At 39.7% G+C, this 26358-nt stretch overlaps 1 protein-coding gene across 2 annotated transcripts in view; it reads left to right on the forward strand.

Moving 5' to 3' along the window:
• The window catches only part of kank1a (KN motif and ankyrin repeat domains 1a), a 135130-nt gene extending 110160 nt beyond the window's left edge, over positions 1–24970 (forward strand). For both annotated transcript variants that reach the window (XM_061931810.1, XM_061931801.1), the window contains exons 5-12: positions 3345–3441; positions 4790–5005; positions 5098–5185; positions 8584–8803; positions 10617–10759; positions 17050–17250; positions 24252–24350; positions 24446–24970. In XM_061931810.1, the coding sequence (XP_061787794.1) occupies positions 3345–3441; positions 4790–5005; positions 5098–5185; positions 8584–8803; positions 10617–10759; positions 17050–17250; positions 24252–24350; positions 24446–24508 (1127 nt within the window). In that variant the 3' untranslated portion in view covers positions 24509–24970. The remainder of the gene's footprint in view (positions 1–3344; positions 3442–4789; positions 5006–5097; positions 5186–8583; positions 8804–10616; positions 10760–17049; positions 17251–24251; positions 24351–24445) is intronic.
• Positions 24971–26358: the final 1388 nt, after the last annotated feature.

Genomic DNA, 26358 nt, shown 5'->3' on the forward strand with positions numbered 1-26358 from the left:
TTCACAAGAAAAAGGTCACAATTTCACAAGTAAAACTTAAGATTTTGGCTGTATTATAATAAAAGTCCTCATTTTACAAGAAAAACTGGACATTTGTGCAATATTATGATAAAAAAATTGAATTTTACTCATTAACAGACGCAATTTTACAAGAAAAGCTTAATATTTTGACAATTTTATGAAAAGAGTCGTCATTTTACTCGACAAAAGTCACAAACTTGACAATTTTGGCAATATTAAAATAATAATGGGAATTTCACTTGGCAAAAGTCATCATTTTACTCAAAAATATTCCACTGTTTTACAAGAACAACAAAAATTGGCAATATTGTGATAAAAGTCAGAATTTTATATGGCGAATGTCACCGTTTTGCAATAAAAAGCAAATAAGTTTACATGAAAAAAGTCATAATTATATGAGAAAATATTGCAACGTTACAGAAGCAGAAAGAATATGAGAAATTGCTCCCAATTTTGTAAGAAAATAGTCGACACATTGTGAGAAAAAGACTCATTTTAGAAAAACACTTAATTTTTTTGTTGGCAATTGGTTTTTAATCTTCATTATTTACTTCAAGTTATTACAGTATGTCTCTATATACATATTTATTTATTTTTTTTAATTAATTTTGGCCAAAGGCATTTCAATTTCTTGCACACACTTGTTATTTCATATGTTGACCAGAGGGGGAGCACTTTTAAAAGCGACACACAGTCCATTTGAAAAAAATCCCTCCTTTTTGGGCCCACCCTCATTTTGATAGATGTCACCAGCAGGGGTGCAAATGAGGAAATTGGAACCATGATTTAAGTCATCACTTGTTCACACCTCCTCATATGGAAGATACTTTTCCTTGCCTGAAGAAGGGTAGAAATAGAAGAAGACACACCACAGGATGGCAAAGCTCCTTCACACTGCAACATTCCCACATGAACATGCTGCTTCTCGCTGCCGGAGCGTCTCTAAGAGACAAGTCTTGGCACATGCACCAACTCTCCGCTGGAATTTTTGCCTCTTTGGAGACCCGAACTGAAAATGTTGTTCTCATCTTCAGACGTGAACACAAATAACTTTTGTAAGTCCTTCGGAAGAACTTTACTTCTAGCTTTGAACGTCACTAATAGAGTATGCAAGTCTTTAGTTTTAATAGTCCTGCCCTAATGAAGAGTGGATTTGTGTGGTCTCTATTTCCTACTTTAAAAATAATACCAATTGCTCTTTTCTTTTTTTACCTTGAAAAAAAAATTTGACCTTGAAAATCATTTTTAACCTTGAAAAAAAAAATTTTACCTTGAAAAATTTTTTTTACCTTGAAAATAATTTTTAACCTTTAAAATCATTTTTTACCTTGAAAACATTTTTTTTACCTAGAAACATTTTTTTTACCTTGAAAATAATTTTTTTCTTTGAAAATCATTTTTTACCTTGAAAATCATTTTTTACCTTGAAAAAAAAATTTACTTTGAAAAAAAATTTTTACGTTAAGATTTTTTACCTTGAAAATCATTTTTTACCTTGAAAACATTTTTTTACCTTGAAACATTTTTTTTACCTTGAAAATAATTTTTTACCTTGAAAAATTTTTTTTACCTTAAATTTTTTTTTTACCTTGAAAATCATTTTTTTCTTTGAAAATCATTTTTTACCTTGAAAAAAAATTTTTACCTTGAAATTTTTTTTTTACCTTGAAAATCATTTTTTACCTTGAAAAAAGAATTTTACTTTGAAAAAATTTTCTTACGTTAAAAAGATTTTTTACCTTGAAAATCATTTTTTACCTTGAAAACTTTTTTTACCTTGAAACATTTTTTTTACCTTGAAAATCATTTTTACCTTGAAAAAAATTTTTTTACCTTAAATTTTTTTTTTACCTTGAAAATCATTTTTTTCTTTGAAAATCATTTTTTACCTTGAAAATAATTTTTTACCTTGAAAATCATTTTTTACCTTGAAAATTTTTTTTTACCTTGAAAATCATTTTTTACCTTGAAAATCATTTTTTACCTTGAAAAAAAAATTTTACTTTGAAAAAAAAATTTTACGTTAAAAATTTTTTTTACCTTGAAAATCATTTTTTACCTTGAAAACATTTTTTTTACCTTGAAACATTTTTTTTACCTTGAAAATCATTTTTTACCTTGAAAAATTTTTTTTACCTTAAATTTTTTTTTTACCTTGAAAATCATTTTTTTCTTTGAAAATCATTTTTTACCTTGAAAATCATTTTTTACCTTGATTAAAAAAAAAATTACCTTGAAAAATTTGTTTTACCTTGAAAATCATTTTTTACCCTAAAAGAAGTAAAAGTAAAAAAAATAAAGGCAGTATGTATGTATATGATATAGGTATTTATATTATTCACATGTGAATAATGCTGTATAATAGACTGGATTTATATTATTCACATGTGAATAATGCTGCATAATAGACTGTATTTATATTATTCACATGTGAATAATGCTGTATAATAGACTGTATTTATGTTATTCACATGTGAATAATGCTGTATAATAAGACTGTATTTATATTATTGACATGTGAATAATGCTGTATAATAGATTGTATTTATATTATTCACATGTGAATAATGCTGTATAATAGACTGTATTTATATTATTCACATGTGAATAATGCTGTATAATAGACTGTATATTATTCACATGTGAATAATGCTGTATAATAGACTGTATTTGTATTATTCACATGTGAATAATGCTGTATAATAGACTGTATTTGTTATTCACATGTGAATAAGGCCGTATAATGGACTGTATTTATATTATTCACATGTGAATAAGGCCGTATAATGGACTGTATTTATATTATTCACATGTAAAAAATACCTAAGTGTTTATTGTCTATTGTGAGCAAACTGTGGTGCTGAATTTCCCCCAGGGATCAATAAAGTACTTTCTATTCTCTATTCTATTTCCCCATATTTCTGCACAATGATTGAAATAAGGTAGAATAATTGAGCAAAATAACATTCTCATTGTATTATATGGGAAACTTGTTCAAAATTATTTTTTACATGCAATATATGAGCTTTCCATGTCAACTTTTCATCTAAGATGACCCCAAGAAGTCTGATTTCAGACACCACCTCAATGTTCACACTGTTTATGGACTATCAATCAGTCCAACAAATAATACAATAATAATAATATTAAAAAGGAATAATAATGCCTGTTAAAAGGGGACCAAACAAGTGTCTCATAAACAGGCTGCCTCCATGTTAGTTAGTTGTAGTTATATTGTAACCGAGCCCTAAAAAGGCCCTGACAAAAGAGAAATGTTGCATGATTGGTGACTCAAACATAGCTTTTGTCTCGTGCTCCTCAAGGTCAGCCATCGCTAAAGTCCATCATGAAGAAACAAGACGGCCACCCGGACTCCAGCAGCACCAAGAAGAACCTGCAGTTTGTGGGCGTGAACGGCGGGTGAGTACCAACATGAACTCACTCCTTCCTCTGTGATCTTTACTTGTGTGGCGCCCCCTTGTGGATCAGCTATGAGACCACATGAACTCACTCCTTCATCTGTGATCTTTACTTGTGTGGCGCCCCCTTGTGGATCAGATATGAGACTCTGTGATCTTTACTTGTGTGGCGCCCCCTTGTGGATCAGATATGAGACTCTGTGATCTTTACTTGTGTGGCGCCCCCTTGTGGATCAGCTATGAGACTCTGTGATTTTTACTTGTGTGGCGCCCCCTTGTGGATCAGATATGAGACCACATGAACTCACTCCTTCATCTGTGATCTTTACTTGTGTGGCGCCCCCTTGTGGATTATCTATGAGACTCTGTGATCTTTACTTGTGTGGCGCCCCCTTGTGGATCAGTTATGAGACTGTGATCTTTACTTGTGTGGCGCCCCCTTGTGGATCATCTATGAGACTGTGATCTTTACTTGTGTGGCGCCCCCTTGTGGATCAGTTATGAGACTGTGATCTTTACTTGTGTGGCGCCCCCTTGTGGATCAGATATGAGACCACATGAACTCACTCCTTCATCTGTGATCTTTACTTGTGTGGCGCCCCCTTGTGGATCATCTATGAGACTCTGTGATCTTTATTTGTGTGGCGCCCCCTTGTGGATCAGTTATGAGACCACATGAACTCACTTCTTCATCTGTGATCTTTACTTGTGTGGCGCCCCCTTGTGGATCAGATATGAGACCACATGAACTCACTCCTTCATCTGTGATCTATACTTGTGTGGCGCCCCCTTGTGGATCAGATATGAGACTCTGTGATCTTTATTTGTGTGGCGCCCCCTTGTGGATCAGTTATGAGACCACATGAACTCACTTCTTCATCTGTGATCTTTACTTGTGTGGCGCCCCCTTGTGGATCATCTATGAGACTCTGTGATCTTTATTTGTGTAGCGCCCCCTTGTGGATCAGATATGAGACTCTGTGATCTTTACTTGTGTGGCGCCCCCTTGTGGATCAGATATGAGACCACATGAACTCACTCCTTCATCTGTGATCTTTACTTGTGTGGCGCCTCCTTGTGGATCATCTATGAGACTCTGTGATCTTTACTTGTGTGGCGCCCCCTTGTGGATCAGTTATGAGACTGTGATCTTTACTTGTGTGGCGCCCCCTTGTGGATCAGCTATGAGACCACATGAACTCACTCCTTCATCTGTGATCTTTACTTGTGTGGCGCCCCCTTGTGGATCAGATATGAGACTCTGTGATCTTTACTTGTGTGGCGCCCCCTTGTGGATCAGATATGAGACTCTGTGATCTTTACTTGTGTGGCGCCCCCTTGTGGATCAGCTATGAGACCACGTCCAGCGACGACTCCAGCTCGGAGGACAGCAGCTCCTCCGAGGACGAGGAGGAGGAGGATGAGGATGGGAAAGAAACGGAGGGATTCCGGAAGTTGGAGGAGGAGGAAGAGGAGGAGGAGAAGAGTGTGAGGGATGAGTTCCAGCCGGAGGGAGCGGAGGACGTGGACGTGACCGAGGAAGGCCGTTTGGAGACCAGAGAAAGGTGAGGACAGCTGGAGATGATGTTGTTGACGGACCATGTGATCATGTGACCATGTGACCATGTGACCATGTGACCATGTGACGCTCCTGAAGGCAGGAGCTCAGCGAGAAGATGTTGGCGGCGTGTAACGTCCTCCAAAGTCACCTCAGCGACCCCAAGGAGGTCAGCAGTAAAGAGATGGTGAGAATGTTTTTCTTCACATCCATTTTTTATTTTGTCATCGGTGCAAGGCTCTGTCAAGTTCTATAGCCAAAATGCTTGTCAAAGATCCATATTTTGACAGGAGTACTCTGGTTTTAAAGATCTACTGCAAAAATCTTTGTCAAAGATAATTTTTTTGACGTGAGTACTCTGTTTTTAAAGATCTACTGCCAAAATGCTTGTCAAAGATCCTGTTTTTGACAGGAGTACTCTGTTCTTAAAGATCTACTGCAAAAATGCTTGTCAAAGATCCTTTTTTTGATATGAGTACTCTGTTTTTAAAGATCTATTGCAAAAATCCTCGTCAAAGATCCTTTTATGACAGGAGTACTCAGTTTTTAAAGATCTACTGCCAAAATGCTTGTCAAAGATCCATATTTTGACATGAGTACTCTGTTTTTAAAGATCTATTGCAAAAATGCTTGTCAAAGATCCTTTTTTTGAAAGGAGTACTCTGTTTTTCATAATCTACTTCCAAAATGCTTGTCAAAGATCCATATTTGGACAGGTGTACTCTGGTTTTAAAGATCCACTGCAAAAATGCTTGTCAAAGATCCTTTTTTTGACATGAGTGCTCTGTTTTTAAAGATCTATTGCAAAAATCCTCGTCAAAGATCCTTTTATGGCAGGAGTACTCAGTTTTTAAAGATATACTGCCAAAATGCTTGTCAAAGATCCATATTTTGACAGGAGTACTCTGGTTTTAAAGATCTACTGCAAAAATCTTTGTCAAAGATAATTTTTTTGACGTGAGTACTCTGTTTTTAAAGATCTACTGCCAAAATGCTTGTCAAAGATCCTGTTTTTGACAGGAGTACTCTTGTTCTTAAAGATCTACTGCAAAAATGCTTGTCAAAGATCCTTTTTTTGATATGAGTACTCTGTTTTTAAAGATCTATTGCAAAAATCCTCGTCAAAGATCCTTTTATGACAGGAGTACTCAGTTTTTAAAGATCTACTGCCAAAATGCTTGTCAAAGATCCTTTTTTTGAAAGGAGTACTCTGTTTTTCATAATCTACTTCCAAAATGCTTGTCAAAGATCCATATTTGGACAGGTGTACTCTGGTTTTAAAGATCCACTGCAAAAATGCTTGTCAAAGATCCTTTTTTTGACATGAGTGCTCTGTTTTTAAAGATCTATTGCAAAAATCCTCGTCAAAGATCCTTTTATGGCAGGAGTACTCAGTTTTTAAAGATATACTGCCAAAATGCTTGTCAAAGATCCATATTTTGACAGGAGTACTCTGGTTTTAAAGATCTACTGCAAAAATCTTTGTCAAAGATATATTTTTTTTGATGTGAGTACTCTGTTTTTAAAGATCTACTGCAAAAATCCTTGTCATAGATCCTTGTTTTGACAGGAGTGCTCTGTTTTTCGTAATCTATTGCAAAAATCCTTGTCAAAGATCCTTTTATGACAGGAGTACTCTGTTTTTAAAGATCTACTGCAAAAATGCTTGTCAAAGATCCTTTTTTTGACAGGAGTACTCTGTTTTTCATAATCTATTGCAAAAATGCTTGTCAAAGATCCTTTTTTTGACAGGAGTACTCTGTTTTTCATAATCTATTGCAAGAATCCTTGTCAAAGATCCTTTTTTTGATATGAGTAGTCTGTTTTTAAAAATATACTGCAAAAATCTTTGTCAAAGATCCTTTTTTTGACAGGAGTACTCTGTTTTCAAAGATTACTGCCAAAATGCTTGTCAAAGATCCATATTTTGACAGGAGTACTCTGGTTTTAAAGATCTACTGCAAAAATCTTTGTCAAAGATAATTTTTTGGACGTGAGTACTCTGTTTTTAAAGATCTACTGCCAAAATGCTTGTCAAAGATCCTGTTTTTGACAGGAGTACTCTGTTTTTAAAGATTTACTGCAAAAATCCTTGTCACAGATCCTTGTTATGACAGGAGTACTCTGTTTTTCGTAATCTATTGCAAAAATCCTTGTCAAAGATCCTTTTATGACAGGAGTACTCTGGTTTTAAAGATCTACTGCAAAAATCTTTGTCAAAGATAATTTTTTTGACGTGAGTACTCTGTTTTTAAAGATCTACTGCCAAAATGCTTGTCAAAGATCCTTTTTTTGACAGGAGTACTCTGTTTTTAAAGATCTACTGCAAAAATCCTTGTCACAGATCCTTGTTTTGACAGGAGTGCTCTGTTTTTCGTAATCTATTGCAAAAATCCTTGTCAAAGATCCTTTTAGGACAGGAGTACTCTGTTTTTAAAGATCTACTGCCAAAATGCTTGTCAAAGATCCATATTTTGACAGGAGTACTCTGGTTTTAAAGATCTACTGCCAAAATGCCTGTCAAAGATCCATATTTTGACAGGAGCACTCTGTTTTTAAAGATTTACTGCAAAAATCCTTGTCAAAGAAAAAAAAATTTGACAGGAGGACTCTGTTTTTCATTATCTACTTCCAAAATGCTTGTCAAAGATCCATATTTGGACAGGTGTACTCTGGTTTTAAAGATCCACTGCAAAAATGCTTGTCAAAGATCCTTTTTTTGACAGGAGTACACTGTTTTTAAAGATCTACTGCCAAAATGCTTGTCAAAGATCCATATTTTGACAGGAGTACTCTGGTTTTAAAGACCTACTGCAAAAATCTTTGTCAAAGATTATTTTTTTGACGTGAGTACTCTGTTTTTCGTAATCTATTGCAAAAATCCTTGTCAAAGATCCTTTTATGACAGGAGTACTCTGTTTTTAAAGATCTACTGCCAAAATGCTTGTCAAAGATCCTGTTTTTGACAGGAGTACTCTGTTTATAAAGATTTACTGCAAAAATCCTTGTCAAAGATCCATATTTTGACAGGAGCACTCTGTTTTTAAAGATTTACTGCAAAAATGCTTGTCAAAGATCCATTTTTGACCGGAGTACTCTGTTTTTCATAATCTACTTCCAAAATGCTTGTCAAAGATCCTGTTTTTGACAGGAGTACTCTGTTTATAAAGATTTACTGCAAAAATCCTTGTCAAAGATCCATATTTTGACAGGAGTACTCTGTTTTTCATAATCTACTTCCAAAATGCTAGTCAAAGATCCATATTTTGACAGGAGTACTCTGTTTTTAAAGATCTACTGCCAAAATGCTTGTCAAAGATCCATATTTTGACCGGAGTACTCTGTTTTTCATAATCTACTTCCAAAATGCTAGTCAAAGATCCATATTTTGACCGGAGCACTCTGTTTATAAAGATTTACTGCAAAAATCCTTGTCAAAGATCCTTTTTTTGACAGGAGTGCTCTGTTGTTTATGATCTACTGCAAAGACGCTGGTCAAAGATCCTGTAAATGTATTTGTGAGCTGCTTGTACGCCAGTAAAGATCCTCTATATGACAGGAGCGCTGTGCTGCGTGTGTCCACAGAGGGCGTGCGTGAACACGGTGCAGCACGAGTGGTTCCGCGTGTCCAGCCAGAAGGCGGCCACGGCCGGCGCGGTGGACGACTACCTGGCGGGCTTCGGCGCCGTGTCGCCGGCCGTGCTGCGCCACGTGGTCAACATGGCGGACGGCAACGGCAACACGGCGCTGCACTACAGCGTGTCTCACTCCAACTTCAGGGTGGTGAAGGAGCTGCTGGAAGCAGGTGAGTCCACTAGAGGTCATGTGACACTAGAGGTCACATGACACTAGAGGTCACATGACACTCGCTCCAACAGGTGGGTCGACTAGAGGTCACATGACACTAGAGGTCACATGACACAAGAGGTCATGTGACACTAGAGGTCACATGACACTAGAGGTCACATGACACTCGCTCCAACAGGTGGGTCGACTAGAGGTCACATGACACTAGAGGTCACATGACACTAGAGGTCACATGACACTAGAGGTCACGTGACACAAGAGGTCATGTGACACTAGAGGTCACATGACACAAGAGGTCATGTGACACTAGAGGTCACATGACACTAGAGGTCACATGACACTAGAGGTCACATGACACTAGAGGTCACATGACACTCGCTCCAACAGGTGGGTCCACTAGAGGTCACATGACACTAGAGGTCACATGACACTAGAGGTCACATGACACTCGCTCCAACAGGGGGTCGGCTAGAGGTCACATGACACTAGAGGTCACATGACACTAGAGGTCACATGACACTCGCTCCAACAGGTGGGTCCACTAGAGGTCACATGACACTAGAGGTCACATGACACTCGCTCCAACAGGTGGGTCGGCTAGAGGTCACATGACACTAGAGGTCACATGACACTAGAGGTCACATGACACTCGCTCCAACAGGTGGGTCCACTAGAGGTCACATGACACTAGAGGTCACATGACACTCGCTCCAACAGGTGGGTCGGCTAGAGGTCACATGACACTAGAGGTCACATGACACTAGAGGTCACATGACACTAGAGGTCACATGACACTCGCTCCAACAGGTGGGTCGGCTAGAGGTCACATGACACTAGAGGTCACATGACACTCGCTCCAACAGGTGGGTCGACTAGAGGTCACATGACACTCGCTCCAACAGGTGGGTCGACTAGAGGTCACATGACACTAGAGGTCACATGACACAAGAGGTCACATGACACTCGCTCCAACAGGTGGGTCCACTAGAGGTCACATGACACTAGAGGTCACATGACACTAGAGGTCACATGACACTCGCGCCAACAGGTGGGTCGGCTAGAGGTCACGACACTAGAGGTCACATGACACTAGAGGTCACATGACACTCGCGCCAACAGGTGGGTCCACTAGAGGTCACATGACACTAGAGGTCACATGACACTAGAGGTCACATGACACTCGCTCCAACAGGTGGGTCGGCTAGAGGTCACATGACACTTTGAGGTCACATGACACTCGCTCCAACAGGTGGGTCGGCTAGAGGTCACATGACACTAGAGGTCACATGACACTCTCCAACAGGTGGGTCGACTAGAGGTCACATGACACTAGAGGTCACATGACACTAGAGGTCACATGACACAAGAGGTCACATGACACTAGAGGTCACATGACACTAGAGGTCACATGACACTCTCCAACAGGTGGGTCGACTAGAGGTCACATGACACAAGAGGTCACATGACACTAGAGGTCACATGACACTAGAGGTCACATGACACTCTCCAACAGGTGGGTCGACTAGAGGTCACATGACACTAGAGGTCACATGACACTAGAGGTCACATGACACTAGAGGTCACATGACACTAGAGGTCACATGACACTAGAGGTCACATGACACTCAGTCCAACAGGGCTTCAAAGGCTTTTAGCTCTTTTGTGTGCAGCCCTGCAAAGATCCTTTATAAGACAGAGGCAGGGCCACAATCAGTGATTGACGGAAGGAAGCGTGTGTACTTTCAAAGACAGCGTTTCATGACCGTGTGTGTGTGTGTGTGTGTGTGTGTGTGTGTGTGTGTGTGTGTTAGACGTGTGTAACGTCAACCAGCAGAACAAGGCGGGCTACACACCCATCATGCTGGCCGCGCTGGCTGCCGTGGAAACGCCCAAAGACATGCAGATCGTGGAGGAGCTCTTCAGCAAAGGCGACGTCAACGCCCGAGCCAGTCAGGTGGGTGTGGAAACTGTCTCTCTCCCCCCCGCCCCCGGGGTCAAAGGTCAGTGGCGGGGCACAAGGGTGGCCACTGTGTTGCTGCTTTATTAGCCAGAACTGTGCTGTGTTGTGGCACCACCTGCTGGTGGAAAAACAGAAATAATTATACGAACCCCGTTTCCATATGAGTTGGGAAATGGTGTTAGATGTAAATATAAACGGAATACAATTATTTGCAAATCCTTTTCAAGCCATATTCAGTTGAATATGCTACAAAGACAACATATTTGATGTTCAAACTCATAAACTTGTTCAAATAATCATTAACTTTAGAATTTGATGCCAGCAACACGTGACAAAGAAGTTGGGAAAGGTGGCAATAAATACTGATAAAGTTGAGGAATGCTCATCAAACACTTATTTGGAACATCCCACAGGTGTGCAGGCTAATTGGGAACAGGTGGGTGCCATGATTGGGTATAAAAACAGCTTCCCAAAAAAATGCTCAGTCTTTCACAAGAAAGGATGGGGCGAGGTACACCCCTTTGTCCACAACTGCGTGAGCAAATATTCGAACAGTTTAAGAACAACGTTTCTCAAAGTGCAATTGCAAGAAATTTAGGGATTTCAACATCTACGGTCCATAATATCATCAAAAGGTTCAGAGAATCTGGAGAAATCACTCCACGTAAGCGGCATGGCCGGAAACCGTGACCTTCGATCCCTCAGACGGCACTGTATCAAAAACCCTCATCAATCTCTAAAGGATATCACCACATGGGCTCAGGAACACTTCAGAAAACCACTGCCGCTAAATACAGTTGGTCGCTACATCTGTAAGTGCAAGTTAAAGCTCTACTATGCAAAGCCAAAGCCATTTATCAACAACACCCAGAAACGCCGCCGGCTTCTCTGGGCCCGAGATCATCTAAGATGGACTCATGCAAAGTGGGAAAGTGTTCTGTGGTCTGACGAGTTCACATTTCCAAATAGTTTTTGGAAATATTCGACATCGTGTCATCCGGACCAAAGGGGAAGCGAACCATCTGACGCAAAGTTGAAAAGCCAGCATGTGTGATGGTATGGGGGTGCATTAGTGCCCAAGGCATGGGTAACTTACACATATGTGAAGGCACCATTAATGCTGAAAGGTACATACAGGTTTTGGAACAACATATGCTGCCATCGAAGCGCCGTCTTTTTCATGGACGCCCCTGCTTATTTCAGCAAGACAATGCCAAGCCACATTCAGCACGTGTTACAACAGCGTGGCTTCGTTAAAAAAAGAGTGCGGGTACTTTCCTGGCCCCGCCTGCAGTCCAGACCTGTCTCCCATCGAAAATGTGTGGCGCATTATGAAGCGTAAAATACCCCCGGACTGTTGAACGACTGAAGCTCTACATAAAACAAGAATGGGAAAGAATTCCACTTTCAAAGCTTCAACAATTAGTTTCCTCCGTTCCCAATCGTTTATTGAGTGTTGTTAAAAGGAAAGGCCCTTTCCAAACTACTTTGGTACGTGTTGCAGCCATGAAATTCTAAGTTAATTATTATTTGCAAAAAAAAAAATAAAGTTTGAGTTTGAACATCAAATATGTTGTCTTTGTAGCATATTCAACTGAATATGGGTTGAAAAGGATTTGCAAATCATTGTATTCCGTTTATATTTACATCTAACACAATTTCCCAACTCATATGGAAACGGGGTTTGTATTTTAATGCAGACTTCTTTTCAAGTCCAATGACCAAAAATTACCCAAAACTGCTGTAAAAAAAGAAAAAAAAAAAATCAACCAAAACTGCTGTAAAAGAAATCTAATAAAAGAGTAAGTCTTTTTAAAACTGTTATCGTAGGATATTTGACAAATATTTTTGCAGTAGATTTTTAAAAAACACAGTACTCATGTCAAAAAAAGGATCTTTGACAAAGATTTTTGTAGTAGATTTTTAAAACCAGAGTACCGTATTTTCCGCACTATAAGGCGCACCTAAAAACCACAAATTTTCTCAAAAGCTGACAAGTGCGCCTTATAACCCGGTGCGCTTTATATATGGATTAATATTACGATTCATTTTCATAAAGTTTCGATCTCGCAACTACGGTAAACAGCCGCCATCTTTTTTCCCCGTAGAACAGGAAGCGCTTCTTCTTCTACGCAAGCAACCGCCAAGGTAAGCACCCGCCCCCATAGAACAGGAAGCGCTTCTTCTTCTACTGTAAGCAACCACCCGCCCGCGTAGAAGAAGAAAAAGCGCGCGGATATTACCGTACGTTTCATTTCCTTTGTGTGTTTACATCTGTAAAGACCACAAAATGGCTCCTACTAAGCGACAGGGATCCGGTTCATGAAAAGACGCAATCTCTCCATCCGCACACGGATTACTATTTCACAGCAACTGATATTCCTGTGAACCGCACTGTGGATACAACGGGAGCACGTACGGTGAATATTCGCACCACAGGGAATGAGAAGTCATCCTTCACTGTGGTTCTAGCTTGCCATGCTAATGGCCAGAAACTTCCACCCATGGTGATATTCAAAAGGAAGACCTTGCCAAAAGAGACCTTTCCAGCCGGCGTCATCATAAAAGCTAACTCGAAGGGATGGATGAAGAAAAGATGAGCGAGTGGTTAAGGTAAGTTTAAGTTTACGCGAAGAGGCCGGGTGGCTTTTTTCACGCAGCTCCGTCCATGTTGATATACGACTCCATGCGCGCCCACATCACGCTGGTTTTAATATATTATTAAAGTTTGACTGACCTATCTGACTGTTTTTTTGACATTCCTTTAGCGCAGTTAGATGCGGCTTACAACACGGGGCGGCTTATAGGTGGACAAAGTTTTGAAATATGCCGTTCATTGAAGGCGCGGCTTATAACCCAGGGCGCCTTATGGTGCGGAAAATACGGTACTCATGTCAAAAAAAGGATCTTTTACAAGGATTTTTGCAGTAAATCTTTAAAAACAGAGTACTCAGGTCAAAAAAAGGATCTTTGACAAAGATGTTTGCAGTATATTTTTTAAAAACATAGTACGCATGTCAAAAAATAGCATCTTTGACAAGGATTTTTGCAGTAGATCTTTAAAAGCAGAGTACATTTGAGGGATTTAACCCTCTTGAATGACATCATTTTTACATCATTTTTTAAAAATGGAAAAAAATTTTTTTTTAATGAATATGTCTAATTATTAAGCACTGAGCTTGGTCAATGATTGGCTGCAACATTGTTTGGATTATGCATATTATTTTTGCTTAAACAAAAATGACACTCAAATAAATGTCCACTTCCCAAAAACAGCTATAAATGTATTTAAATATGTTCCCCTACTATAAACAAATACATTTTTCAAAAGGATTTCTGCATGATATGCACATGTCAAATAATATTTGCGATTTGTAATCCATGGAAGTGCAGTTTAACGTAATCCCACTTTTTTTTCTTTTTTTTTCTAAACAAGTAATAACACCCCTCATTTTATGCCCCGTACAAACGTTTGTCAAAAAAAAAACCTAATTGCAACACATAATTTCCGTAGAAAACGGTAAAAGGTGACATTTTGCTGCATGCTTTGATTAGGAGAAAGTAGCACCATCTGGTGGACAAATGTAAAAATGCATCATTGAAAGCCAGTCATTCAGTTTGTAATGTAAACACAAAATATTGTATTTGAGATAAATGTGGGAATAAAAATGTCATTTTAATTATCATTTTGTGCCAATTTCGGGAAGATTACAAAGTAGTATTAGTGATTTTAAAATATAATATATAATCAGCCAACTCACCTGGTGGTGAATTGGCTGCGATGGTGGGGGAGGATGCCGGACAGACCTGGCAGGCCCAAACGCATTGTGAGGGTTTGCTGGGAAGGAGTCTCCTGTCAGAGAGAGTTTCAATTCCCACCTCCGGAAGAACTTTGAACATGTCACGAGGGAGGTGCTGGACATTGAGTCCGAGTGGACAATGTTCCGTACCTCTATTGTCGAGGCGGCCGATTGGAGCTGTGGCCGCAAGGTAGTTGGTGCTTGTCGTGGCGGTAATCCTAGAACCCGTTGGTGGACGCCGGCGGTGAGGGATGCCGTCAAGCTGAAGAAGGAGTCCTATCGGGTTCTTTTGGCTCATGGGACTCCTGAGGCAGCAGACAGGTACCGACAGGCCAAGCGGTGTGCGGCTTCAGCGGTCGCGGAGGCAAAAACTCGGACATGGGAGGAGTTCGGGGAGGCCATGGAAAAAGACTTCCGGACGGCTTCGAAGCAATTCTGGACCACCATCCGCCGCCTCGGGAAGGGGAAGCAGTGCAGTGTCAACACCGTGTATGGTGGGGATGGTGCTCTGCTGACCTCGACTGCGGATGTTGTGGATCGGTGGAGGGAATACTTCGAAGACCTCCTCAATCCTACCAGCAGGTCTTCCTATGAGGAAGCAGGGCCTGGGGAATTCTGTGGTGGGCTCTCCTATTTCTGGGGCTGAGGTTGCCGAGGTAGTTAAAAAGCTCCTCGGTGGCAAGGCCCCGGGGGTGGATGAGATCCGCCCGGAGTTCCTTAAGGCTCTGGATGTTGTGGGGCTGTCTTGGTTGACAAGACTCTGCAACATCGCGTGGACATCGGGGGCGGTACCTCTGGATTGGCAGACCGGGGTGGTGGTTCCTCTCTTTAAGAAGGGGAACCGGAGGGTGTGTTCCAACTATCGTGGGATCACACTCCTCAGCCTTCCCGGTAAGGTCTATTCAGGTGTACTGGAGAGGAGGCTACGCCGGATAGTCGAACATCGGATTCAGGAGGAACAGTGTGGTTTTTGTCCTGGTCGTGGAACTGTGGACCAGCTCTATACTCTGGGCAGGGTCCTTGAGGGTGCATGGGAGTTTGCCCAACCAGTCTACATGTGCTTTGTGGACTTGGAGAAGGCATTCGACCGTGTACCCCGGGAAGTCCTGTGGAGAGTGCTCAGAGAGTATGGGGTAACGGACTGTCTTATTGTGGCAGTCCGCTCCCTGTATGATCAGTGTCAGAGCTTGGTCCGCATTGCCGGCAGTAAGTCGGACACGTTTCCAGTGAGGGTTGGTCTCCGCCAAGGCTGCCCTTTGTCACCGATTCTGTTCATAACCTTTATGGACAGAATTTCTAGGCGCAGTCAGGGCGTTGAGGGGATCTGGTTTGGTGGCTGCAGGATTAGGTCACTGCTATTTGCAGATGATGTGGTCCTGATGGCTTCCTCCGGCCAAGATCTTCAGCTCTCACTGGATCGGTTCGCAGCCGAGTGTGAAGCGACTGGGATGGGAATCAGCACCTCCAAGTCCGAGTCCATGGTTCTCTCCCGGAAAAGGGTGGAGTGCCATCTCCGGGTTGGGGAGGAGATCTTGCCCCAAGTGGAGGAGTTCAAGTACCTCGGAGTCTTGTTCACGAGTGGGGGAAGAGTGGATGGTGAGATCGACAGGCGGATCGGTGCGGCGTCTTCAGTAATGCGGACGCTGTATCGATCCGTTGTGGTGAAGAAGGAGCTGAGCCGGAAGGCAAAGCTCTCGATTTACCGGTCAATCTACGTTCCCATCGTCACCTATGGTCATGAGCTTTGGGTCATGACCGAAAGGACAAGATCACGGGTACAAGCGGCCGAAATGAGTTTCCTCCGCCGGGTGGCGGGGCTCTCCCTTAGAGATAGGGTGAGAAGCTCTGTCATTCGGGGGGAGCTCAAAGTAAAGCCGCTGCTCCTCCACATGGAGAGGAGCCAGATGAGGTGGTTCGGGCATCTGGTCAGGATGCCACCCGAACGCCTCCCTAGGAGGGTGTTTCGGGCACGTCCGACCGGTAGGAGGCCACGGGGAAGACCCAGGACACGTTGGGAAGACTATGTCTCCCGGCTGGCCTGGGAACGCCTCGGGATCCCCCGGGAGGAGCTGGACGAAGTGGCTGGGGAGAGGGAAGTCTGGGCTTCCCTGCTTAGGCTGCTGCCCCCGCGACCCGACCTCGGATAAGCGGAAGAAGATGGATGGATGGATGGATCTGAATGGAATAAAATGTCCCTTTTTAGGATTTACTGAAGTTTATAACGTTAACATTTGGGAGAAAATAGCACCATCTGGTGGACAAATGTAAAACTGCATCATTGAAAGCCAGTCATTTGAATTGAAATGTAAACACAAAAGATTGTATTTAAAATATAATTTTAGGCTAATTTCAGGAATATGACAAAGTATAATTAGTCCTTTAAAAAAAAGATTATCATGTAAATTTGACAAAAAGTCCGAATGGCACAAAATGTCCCATTTGGGGATGTATTCAAGTTCCTAACGAGTGTGTTGGGTCCTGCAGGCGGGTCAGACGGGTCTGATGCTGGCGGTCAGCCACGGCAGGATGGATATGGTCCGCGCCTTGCTGGCTCACGGCGCCGACGTCAACGTGCAGGACGATGAGGGCTCCACGGCGCTGATGTGCGCCAGCGAGCACGGGCACGTGGAGATCGTCAAGCTGCTGCTGGCACAGCCCGACTGCGACGCCACGCTCAGCGACAGCGTGAGTCAACAACGCCGCGTCATCACTTTTGAAATATTCTAATATATAATACTTGTCCGACACGTACTCCACTACTGTTTCAACACTACTTTTTTTTTCCAGAAATTGTAAAGGGAAAAAATATTTCTCTAAATGTGGTCAATCATACTTTATTTGTTTGGAGCCGAAAAATAGTTATAATACAATAATTATTATAAAAATACATGGTTAAATGTATACAAGATTTGGGCAAAAAAAGTTGAAAATGTATGTGATTATTCAATTATATAGTTTGAGCTCATTTACAGCACGAAATCTAATTATACAGGTAAAAGCCAGTAAATTAGAATATTTTGAAAAACTTGATTTATTTCAGTAATTGCATTCAAAAGGTGTAACTTGTACATTATATTTATTCATTGCACACAGACTGATGCATTCAAATGTTTATTTCATTTAATTTTGATGATTTGAAGTGGCAACAAATGAAAATCCAAAATTCCGTGTGTCACAAAATTAGAACATTACTTAAGGCTAATACAAAAAAGGGATTTTTAGAAATGTTGGCCAACTGAAAAGTATGAAAATGAAAAATATGAGCATGTACAATACTCAATACTTGGTTGGAGCTCCTTTTGCCTCAATTACTGCGTTAATGCGGCGTGGCATGGAGTCGATGAGTTTCTGGCACTGCTCAGGTGTTATGAGAGCCCAGGTTGCTCTGATAGTGGCCTTCAACTCTTCTGCGTTTTTGGGTCTGGCATTCTGCATCTTCCTTTTCACAATACCCCACAGATTTTCTATGGGGCTAAGGTCAGGGGAGTTGGCGGGCCAATTTAGAACAGAAATACCATGGTCCGTAAACCAGGCACGGGTAGATTTTGCGCTGTGTGCAGGCGCCAAGTCCTGTTGGAACTTGAAATCTCCATCTCCATAGAGCAGGTCAGCAGCAGGAAGCATGAAGTGCTCTAAAACTTGCTGGTAGACGGCTGCGTTGACCCTGGATCTCAGGAAACAGAGTGGACCGACACCAGCAGATGACATGGCACCCCAAACCATCACTGATGGTGGAAACTTTACACTAGACTTCAGGCAACGTGGATCCTGTGCCTCTCCTGTCTTCCTCCAGACTCTGGGACCTCGATTTCCAAAGGAAATGCAAAATTTGCATGGTTGGGTGATGGTTTGGGGTGCCATGTCATCTGCTGGTGTCGGTCCACTCTGTTTCCTGAGATCCAGGGTCAACGCAGCCGTCTACCAGCAAGTTTTAGAGCACTTCATGCTTCCTGCTGCTGACCTGCTCTATGGAGATGGAGATTTCAAGTTCCAACAGGACTTGGCGCCTGCACACAGCGCAAAATCTACCCGTGCCTGGTTTACGGACCATGGTATTTCTGTTCTAAATTGGCCCGCCAACTCCCCTGACCTTAGCCCCATAGAAAATCTGTGGGGTATTGTGAAAAGGAAGATGCAGAATGCCAGACCCAAAAACGCAGAAGAGTTGAAGGCCACTATCAGAGCAACCTGGGCTCTCATAACACCTGAGCAGTGCCAGAAACTCATCGACTCCATGCCAGGCCGCATTAACGCAGTAATTGAGGCAAAAGGAGCTCCAACCAAGTATTGAGTATTGTACATGCTCATATTTTTCATTTTCATACTTTTCAGTTGGCCAACATTTCTAAAAATCCCTTTTTTGTATTAGCCTTAAGTAATATTCTAATTTTGTGACACACGGAATTTTGGATTTTCATTTGTTGCCACTTCAAATCATCAAAATTAAATGAGATAAACATTTGAATGCATCAGTCTGTGTGCAATGAATAAATATAATGTACAAGTTACACCTTTTGAATGCAATTACTGAAATAAATCAAGTTTTTCAAAATATTCTAATTTACTGGCTTTTACCTGTAATTCAGTGTAGAGTTGAGCAAAAAATAGCATTTAATTAATTAAGTAGTTAATGTAGAATACTTTTCAGTGAAATTTAAGAACAATTTAAAGGAATTGAGCAAAAAAATACAGAATTTACACATTTAAGTAAACATGTTTTTAAAGAATTAAAAATATATATTTTTGAGAACAAAGTATTTTTTTTAAAGTATAACTATAAAGCAAGAAACAAATGTTCATTAAATTGTTCATGATAAATGTTTTTACATTTTCCAGCTATTTCTTAATTTATATAAAACGTATTTTACGTTTATATTCATTTATTTTTAATTCAGTATTTTTTTGTAATTTGTTTTATTTGCGATAAAGTTATAAAATTGAGTTTAATACTAAAAGTGTATAATAAACTTTAGTGATAATGTTTCAATTTATCCTCATTTTCAGCATTTAAAAAAAAAAAAAAAAAAAAAATTATGCCAGCAATGGACTGGACTCTCACTATTATGTTAGATCCACTATGGACTGGACTCTCACTATTATGTTAGATCCACTATGGACTGGACTCTCTCACTATTATGTTAGATCCACTATGGACTGGACTCCCACTATTATATTAGATCCACTATGGACTGGACTCTCACACTATCATGTTAGATCCACTATGGACTGGACTCTCACTATCATGTTAGATCCACTATGGACTGGACTCTCACTATTATGTTAGATCCACTATGGACTGGACTATCACTATTATGTTAGATCCACTATGGACTGGACTCTCACACTATTATGTTAGATCCACTATGGACTGGACTCTCACTATTATGTTAGATCCACTATGGACTGGACTCTCACACTATTATGTTAGATCCACTATGGACTGGACTCTCACACTATTATGTTAGATCCACTATGGACTGGACTCTCACTATTATGTTAGATCCACTATGGACTGGACTCTCACACTATTATGTTAGATCCACTATGGACTGGACTCTCACACTATTATGTTAGATCCACTATGGACTGGACTCTCACTATTATGTTAGATCCACTATGGACTGGACTCTCACACTATTATGTTAGATCCACTATGGACTGGACTCTCACACTATTATGTTAGATCCACTATGGACTGGACTCTCACTATTATGTTAGATCCACTATGGACTGGACTCTCACACTATTATGTTAGATCCACTATGGACTGGACTCTCACACTATTATGTTAGATCCACTATGGACTGGACTCTCACTATTATGTTAGATCCACTATGGACTGGACTCTCACACTATTATGTTAGATCCACTATGGACTGGACTCTCACAATATTATGTTAGATCCACTATGGACTGGACTCTCACAATATTATGTTAGATCCACTATGAACTGGACTCTCACTATTATGTTAGATCCACTATGGACTGGACTCTCACTATCATGTTAGATCCACTATGGACTGGACTCTCACTATTATGTTAGATCCACTATGGACTGGACTCTCACACTATTATGTTAGATCCACTATGGACTGGACTCTTACTATTATGTTAGATCCACTATGGACTGGACTCTCACACTATTATGTTAGATCCACTATGGACTGGACTCTCACACTATTATGTTAGATCCACTATGGACTGGACTCTCACTATTATGTTAGATCCACTATGGACTGGACTCTCACTATTATGTTAGATCCACTATGGACTGGACTCTCACTATTATGTTAGATCTACTATGGACTGGACTCTCACACTATTAACTAGATCCACTCGACGTCCATTGCACCAGTCGCCCTAGGGGGGGGTTCCCCACATCTGCGGTCCTCTCCAAGGTTTCTCATTGTCCCATTGGGTTGAGTTTTTCCTTGCCCTGATGTGGGATCTGAGCCGAGGATGTGGTTGTGGCTTGTGCAGCCCTTTGAGACATTGGTGATTTAGGCCTATATAAGTAAACATTGATTGATTGATTGAAATGTAAGGAAAGTATACTCTCTGACATTGGTGGGGGAATTTCTTCTACTTTATTGATATAATACGATGATTGATTGATTGAAATGTAAGGAAAGTATACTCTCTGACATTGGTGGGGGAATTTCTTCTACTTTATTGATATAATACGATGATTGATTGATTGAAATGTAAGGAAAGTATACTCTCTGACATTGGTGGGGGAATTTCTTCTACTTTATTGATATAATACGATGATTGATTGATTGAAATGTAAGGAAAGTATACTCTCTGACATTGGTGGGGGAATTTCTTCTACTTTATTGATATAATACGATGATTGATTGATTGAAATGTAAGGAAAGTATACTCTCTGACATTGGTGGGGGAATTTCTTCTACTTTATTGATATAATACGATGATTGATTGATTGATTGATTGAAATGTAAGGAAAGTATACTCTCTGACATTGGTGGGGGAATTTCTTCTACTTTATTGATATAATACGATGATTGATTGATTGAAATGTAAGGAAAGTATACTCTCTGACATTGGTGGGGGAATTTCTTCTACTTTATTGATATAATACGATGATTGATTGATTGAAATGTAAGGAAAGTATACTCTCTGACATTGGTGGGGGAATTTCTTCTACTTTATTGATATAATACGATGATTGATTGATTGAAATGTAAGGAAAGTATACTCTCTGACATTGGTGGGGGAATTTCTTCTACTTTATTGATATAATACGACGATTGATTGATTGAAATGTAAGGAAAGTATACTCTCTGACATTGGTGGGGGAATTTCTTCTACTTTATTGATATAATACGACGATTGATTGATTGAAATGTAAGGAAAGTATACTCTCTGACATTGGTGGGGGAATTTCTTCTACTTTATTGATATAATACGACGATTGATTGATTGAAATGTAAGGAAAGTATACTCTCTGACATTGGTGGGGGAATTTCTTCTACTTTATTGATATAATACGATGATTGATTGATTGAAATGTAAGGAAAGTATACTCTCTGACATTGGTGGGGGAATTTCTTCTACTTTATTGATATAATACGATGATTGATTGATTGAAATGTAAGGAAAGTATACTCTCTGACATTGGTGGGGGAATTTCTTCTACTTTATTGATATAATACGATGATTGATTGATTGAAATGTAAGGAAAGTATACTCTCTGACATTGGTGGGGGAATTTCTTCTACTTTATTGATATAATACGATGATTGATTGATTGAAATGTAAGGAAAGTATACTCTCTGACATTGGTGGGGGAATTTCTTCTACTTTATTGATATAATACGATGATTGATTGATTGAAATGTAAGGAAAGTATACTCTCTGACATTGGTGGGGGAATTTCTTCTACTTTATTGATATAATACGATGATTGATTGATTGAAATGTAAGGAAAGTATACTCTCTGACATTGGTGGGGGAATTTCTTCTACTTTATTGATATAATACGATGATTGATTGATTGAAATGTAAGGAAAGTATACTCTCTGACATTGGTGGGGGAATTTCTTCTACTTTATTGATATAATACGATGATTGATTGATTGAAATGTAAGGAAAGTATACTCTCTTGACATTGGTGGGGGAATTTCTTCTACTTTATTGATATAATACGATGATTGATTGATTGAAATGTAAGGAAAGTATACTCTCTGACATTGGTGGGGGAATTTCTTCTACTTTATAGATATAATACGATGATTGATTGATTGAAATGTAAGGAAAGTATACTCTGACATTGGTGGGGGAATTTCTTCTACTTTATAGATATAATACGATGATTGATTGATTGAAATGTAAGGAAAGTATACTCTCTGACATTGGTGGGGGAATTTCTTCTACTTTATTGATATAATACGATGATTGATTGATTGAAATGTAAGAAAAGTATACTCTCTGACATTGGTGGGGGAATTTCTTCTACTTTATTGATATAATACGATGATTGATTGATTGAAATGTAAGGAAAGTATACTCTCTGACATTGGTGGGGGAATTTCTTCTACTTTATTGATATAATACGACGATTGATTGATTGAAATGTAAGGAAAGTATACTCTCTGACATTGGTGGGGGAATTTCTTCTACTTTATTGATATAATACGATGATTGATTGATTGAAATGTAAGGAAAGTATACTCTCTGACATTGGTGGGGGAATTTCTTCTACTTTATTGATATAATACGATGATTGATTGATTGAAATGTAAGGAAAGTATACTCTCTGACATTGGTGGGGGAATTTCTTCTACTTTATTGATATAATACGATGATTGATTGATTGAAATGTAAGGAAAGTATACTCTCTGACATTGGTGGGGGAATTTCTTCTACTTTATTGATATAATACGATGATTGATTGATTGAAATGTAAGGAAAGTATACTCTCTGACATTGGTGGGGGAATTTCTTCTACTTTATTGATATAATACGACGATTGATTGATTGAAATGTAAGGAAAGTATACTCTCTGACATTGGTGGGGGAATTTCTTCTACTTTATTGATATAATACGACGATTGATTGATTGAAATGTAAGGAAAGTATACTCTCTGACATTGGTGGAGGAATTTCTTCTACTTTATTGATATAATACGATGATTGATTGATTGAAATGTACGGAAAGTATACTCTCTGACATTGGTGGGGGAATTTCTTCTACTTTATTGATATAATACGATGATTGATTGATTGAAATGTAAGGAAAGTATACTCTCTGACATTGGTGGGGGAATTTCTTCTACTTTATTGATATAATACGACGATTGATTGATTGAAATGTAAGGAAAGTATACTCTCTGACATTGGTGGGGGAATTTCTTCTACTTTATTGATATAATACGATGATTGATTGATTGAAATGTAAGGAAAGTATACTCTCTGACATTGGTGGGGGAATTTCTTCTACTTTATTGATACAATACGATGATTGATTGATTGAAATGTAAGGAAAGTATACTCTCTGACATTGGTGGGGGAATTTCTTCTACTTTATTGATATAATACGATGATTGATTGATTGAAATGTAAGGAAAGTATACTCTCTGACATTGGTGGGGGAATTTCTTCTACTTTATTGATATAATACGATTGATTCGTAATCAATGCTCTGATTGATTTATCTGCTCCAGGATGAGAGTAACGCTCTGTCCATCTCTCTGGAGGCGGGACACAAGGACATCGCGGTCCTGCTCTACGCACACGTCAACTTCTCCAAAGCTCAGTCACCAGTGAGTCCTCGCATTTTTATTCTTTCATTGGATCTTTGAACCTTCCTGGGTTGCCATTAATAATGTGTCCCTGTCCCTGTCCCTGTCCCTTCCAGGGAACGCCTCGACTGGGCCGAAAGACGTCGCCCAGCCCAACTCGCAGAGGTGCGTTTGATTAGTGCGCCCACGTCGGCCTTATGAGAGACGCCTTAATGTGAATGTACCAGCAGGTCGACTCCTGACTCTTTTTCAACTTTTTCCTCCGTTTTTTTTTGGGTTTTTTTTGCAATCCAACAAATGATATTTTCTATTTTTTTCGCCCCCGAGTAGTAAAGTTGTGTACATATTTTGATCTCAAGTCCAACATCAGCCAATGAGCTCCACTTTTATACAAATCCTTTGCATCTATTTAAAAGAAACTCTACAGTATTTTCAATATTTCCTATTATTATTATTATTATTACAAATATTGATCCATGAAGTTCTGTATTTATCAAGGTATAGTTTTTAAAGCAGATCTATGTATTTCGTTGTACATACCGCTAGCTCAACGCCACTTTCTTTTCGTCTCCTTTCCACTTTGTGTCCTTTTAAATTGACCTCGACGTCACCATGTAACAATAAACATCCATTAAAAGATATTTTTTATGTTTTTTCTTTTTAGTTGCTCGTATTAATAACAGAAAGAATGAGGTACGACTTCTAAAAGAGCCAACTGAATAATCATTTAATTGAAATAAAAACTAATCATCAGCTGTGTATGATGGCTGAAGGTGAGAATAACAGATTTGATACAATGATATATTCGAATTGATAAAATTGTTGAATAAACACAATTTAACAACAATGTATTCTAGCAGCCCTTTGAGACACTTGTGATTAAGGGCTATATATATATATTTTTTATTAGGGCCCGCCATGGCCCATTGCATAAGGACTCCCACAGGGAGTCCTTATGCAATGGGACATAAGGACCTATTGAATTTCTAAGGTTTTATTCTTTATTATTATTATTATTCTTTATTATTCTTCCGCCGCCTCTTTGAGCACTAATTTGACCCACTTAACATGCTTCAAAACTCACCAAATTTGACCCACCCATCAGGACCTGCGAAAATTGTCTTTTAATACAAAAACCAAACCGCAAAAATCAAAATTGCGCTCTAGCGCCCCCTAGAAAAAAAAAAACTAGACTGCCTGTAACTCCCACTAGGAAGGTCAGAGAGACATGAAACAAAATCCTCTATGTAGGTCTGACTCAGACCTAACTTTCATAATGGTACATTCTCGGGCTAAAATCAACAGGAAGTTGGCAATTCCCCCTTCAAGACAAAAAAGTACTAAAAACAGTCACTTTTGCCTCTTTGAGCTGTAATTAGACCCCCTTAACATGCTTCAAAACTCACCGAACTGAACGCACACATCAGGACTGGCAAAAACTGTGATCTAATAAAAAAACCTAACCCCAAATTCAAAAATTGCGCTCTACAGCAATTTTTTTATAAAACGGAGACAAAACTGCTCCTCGGAAGAAAAAATTTCCAAAACTGCCTGTAACTCCCACCGGGAAGGTCGCAGAGACATGAAACAAAAACCTCTCCGTAGGTCTCACTTACACCTACATTTCATCAATTGACAACCCCCAGCAAAAATATACAGGAACTTTGCTATTCCCCCTTCAACACAACATTTTTGTAAAAACCGGTCACCTTTCTTCAAAAATTATCTCCTCTGAGCGCCTTTGTTGTTTCGGCTTCAAACTAACACAGCTGAGAGATTGAACCCTTCTGATTAAAAGTTGGCGAAAGAGTTGTGATACCTGCTCCGGTTTGGATTTTATGACCCTTCAAAGACCCGCTGCACTTATGCTCCTGCGGTGCTGTTTTTTTTAAGATGGCTGCTCAAAAGCAGGAAGCACCAACGTGCCCACACAATGCAGACAAGGTAGGTACACTAGACAAAAGTCTTGGGACACTTCAGACTAAAAGTAGACAAAAGTATTGGGACACTTAGGACTAGCACCTGCCAA

This window comes from Nerophis lumbriciformis, linkage group LG03 (assembly GCF_033978685.3).
Source record: "Nerophis lumbriciformis linkage group LG03, RoL_Nlum_v2.1, whole genome shotgun sequence".
Classification (NCBI taxonomy): domain Eukaryota; kingdom Metazoa; phylum Chordata; class Actinopteri; order Syngnathiformes; family Syngnathidae; genus Nerophis; species Nerophis lumbriciformis.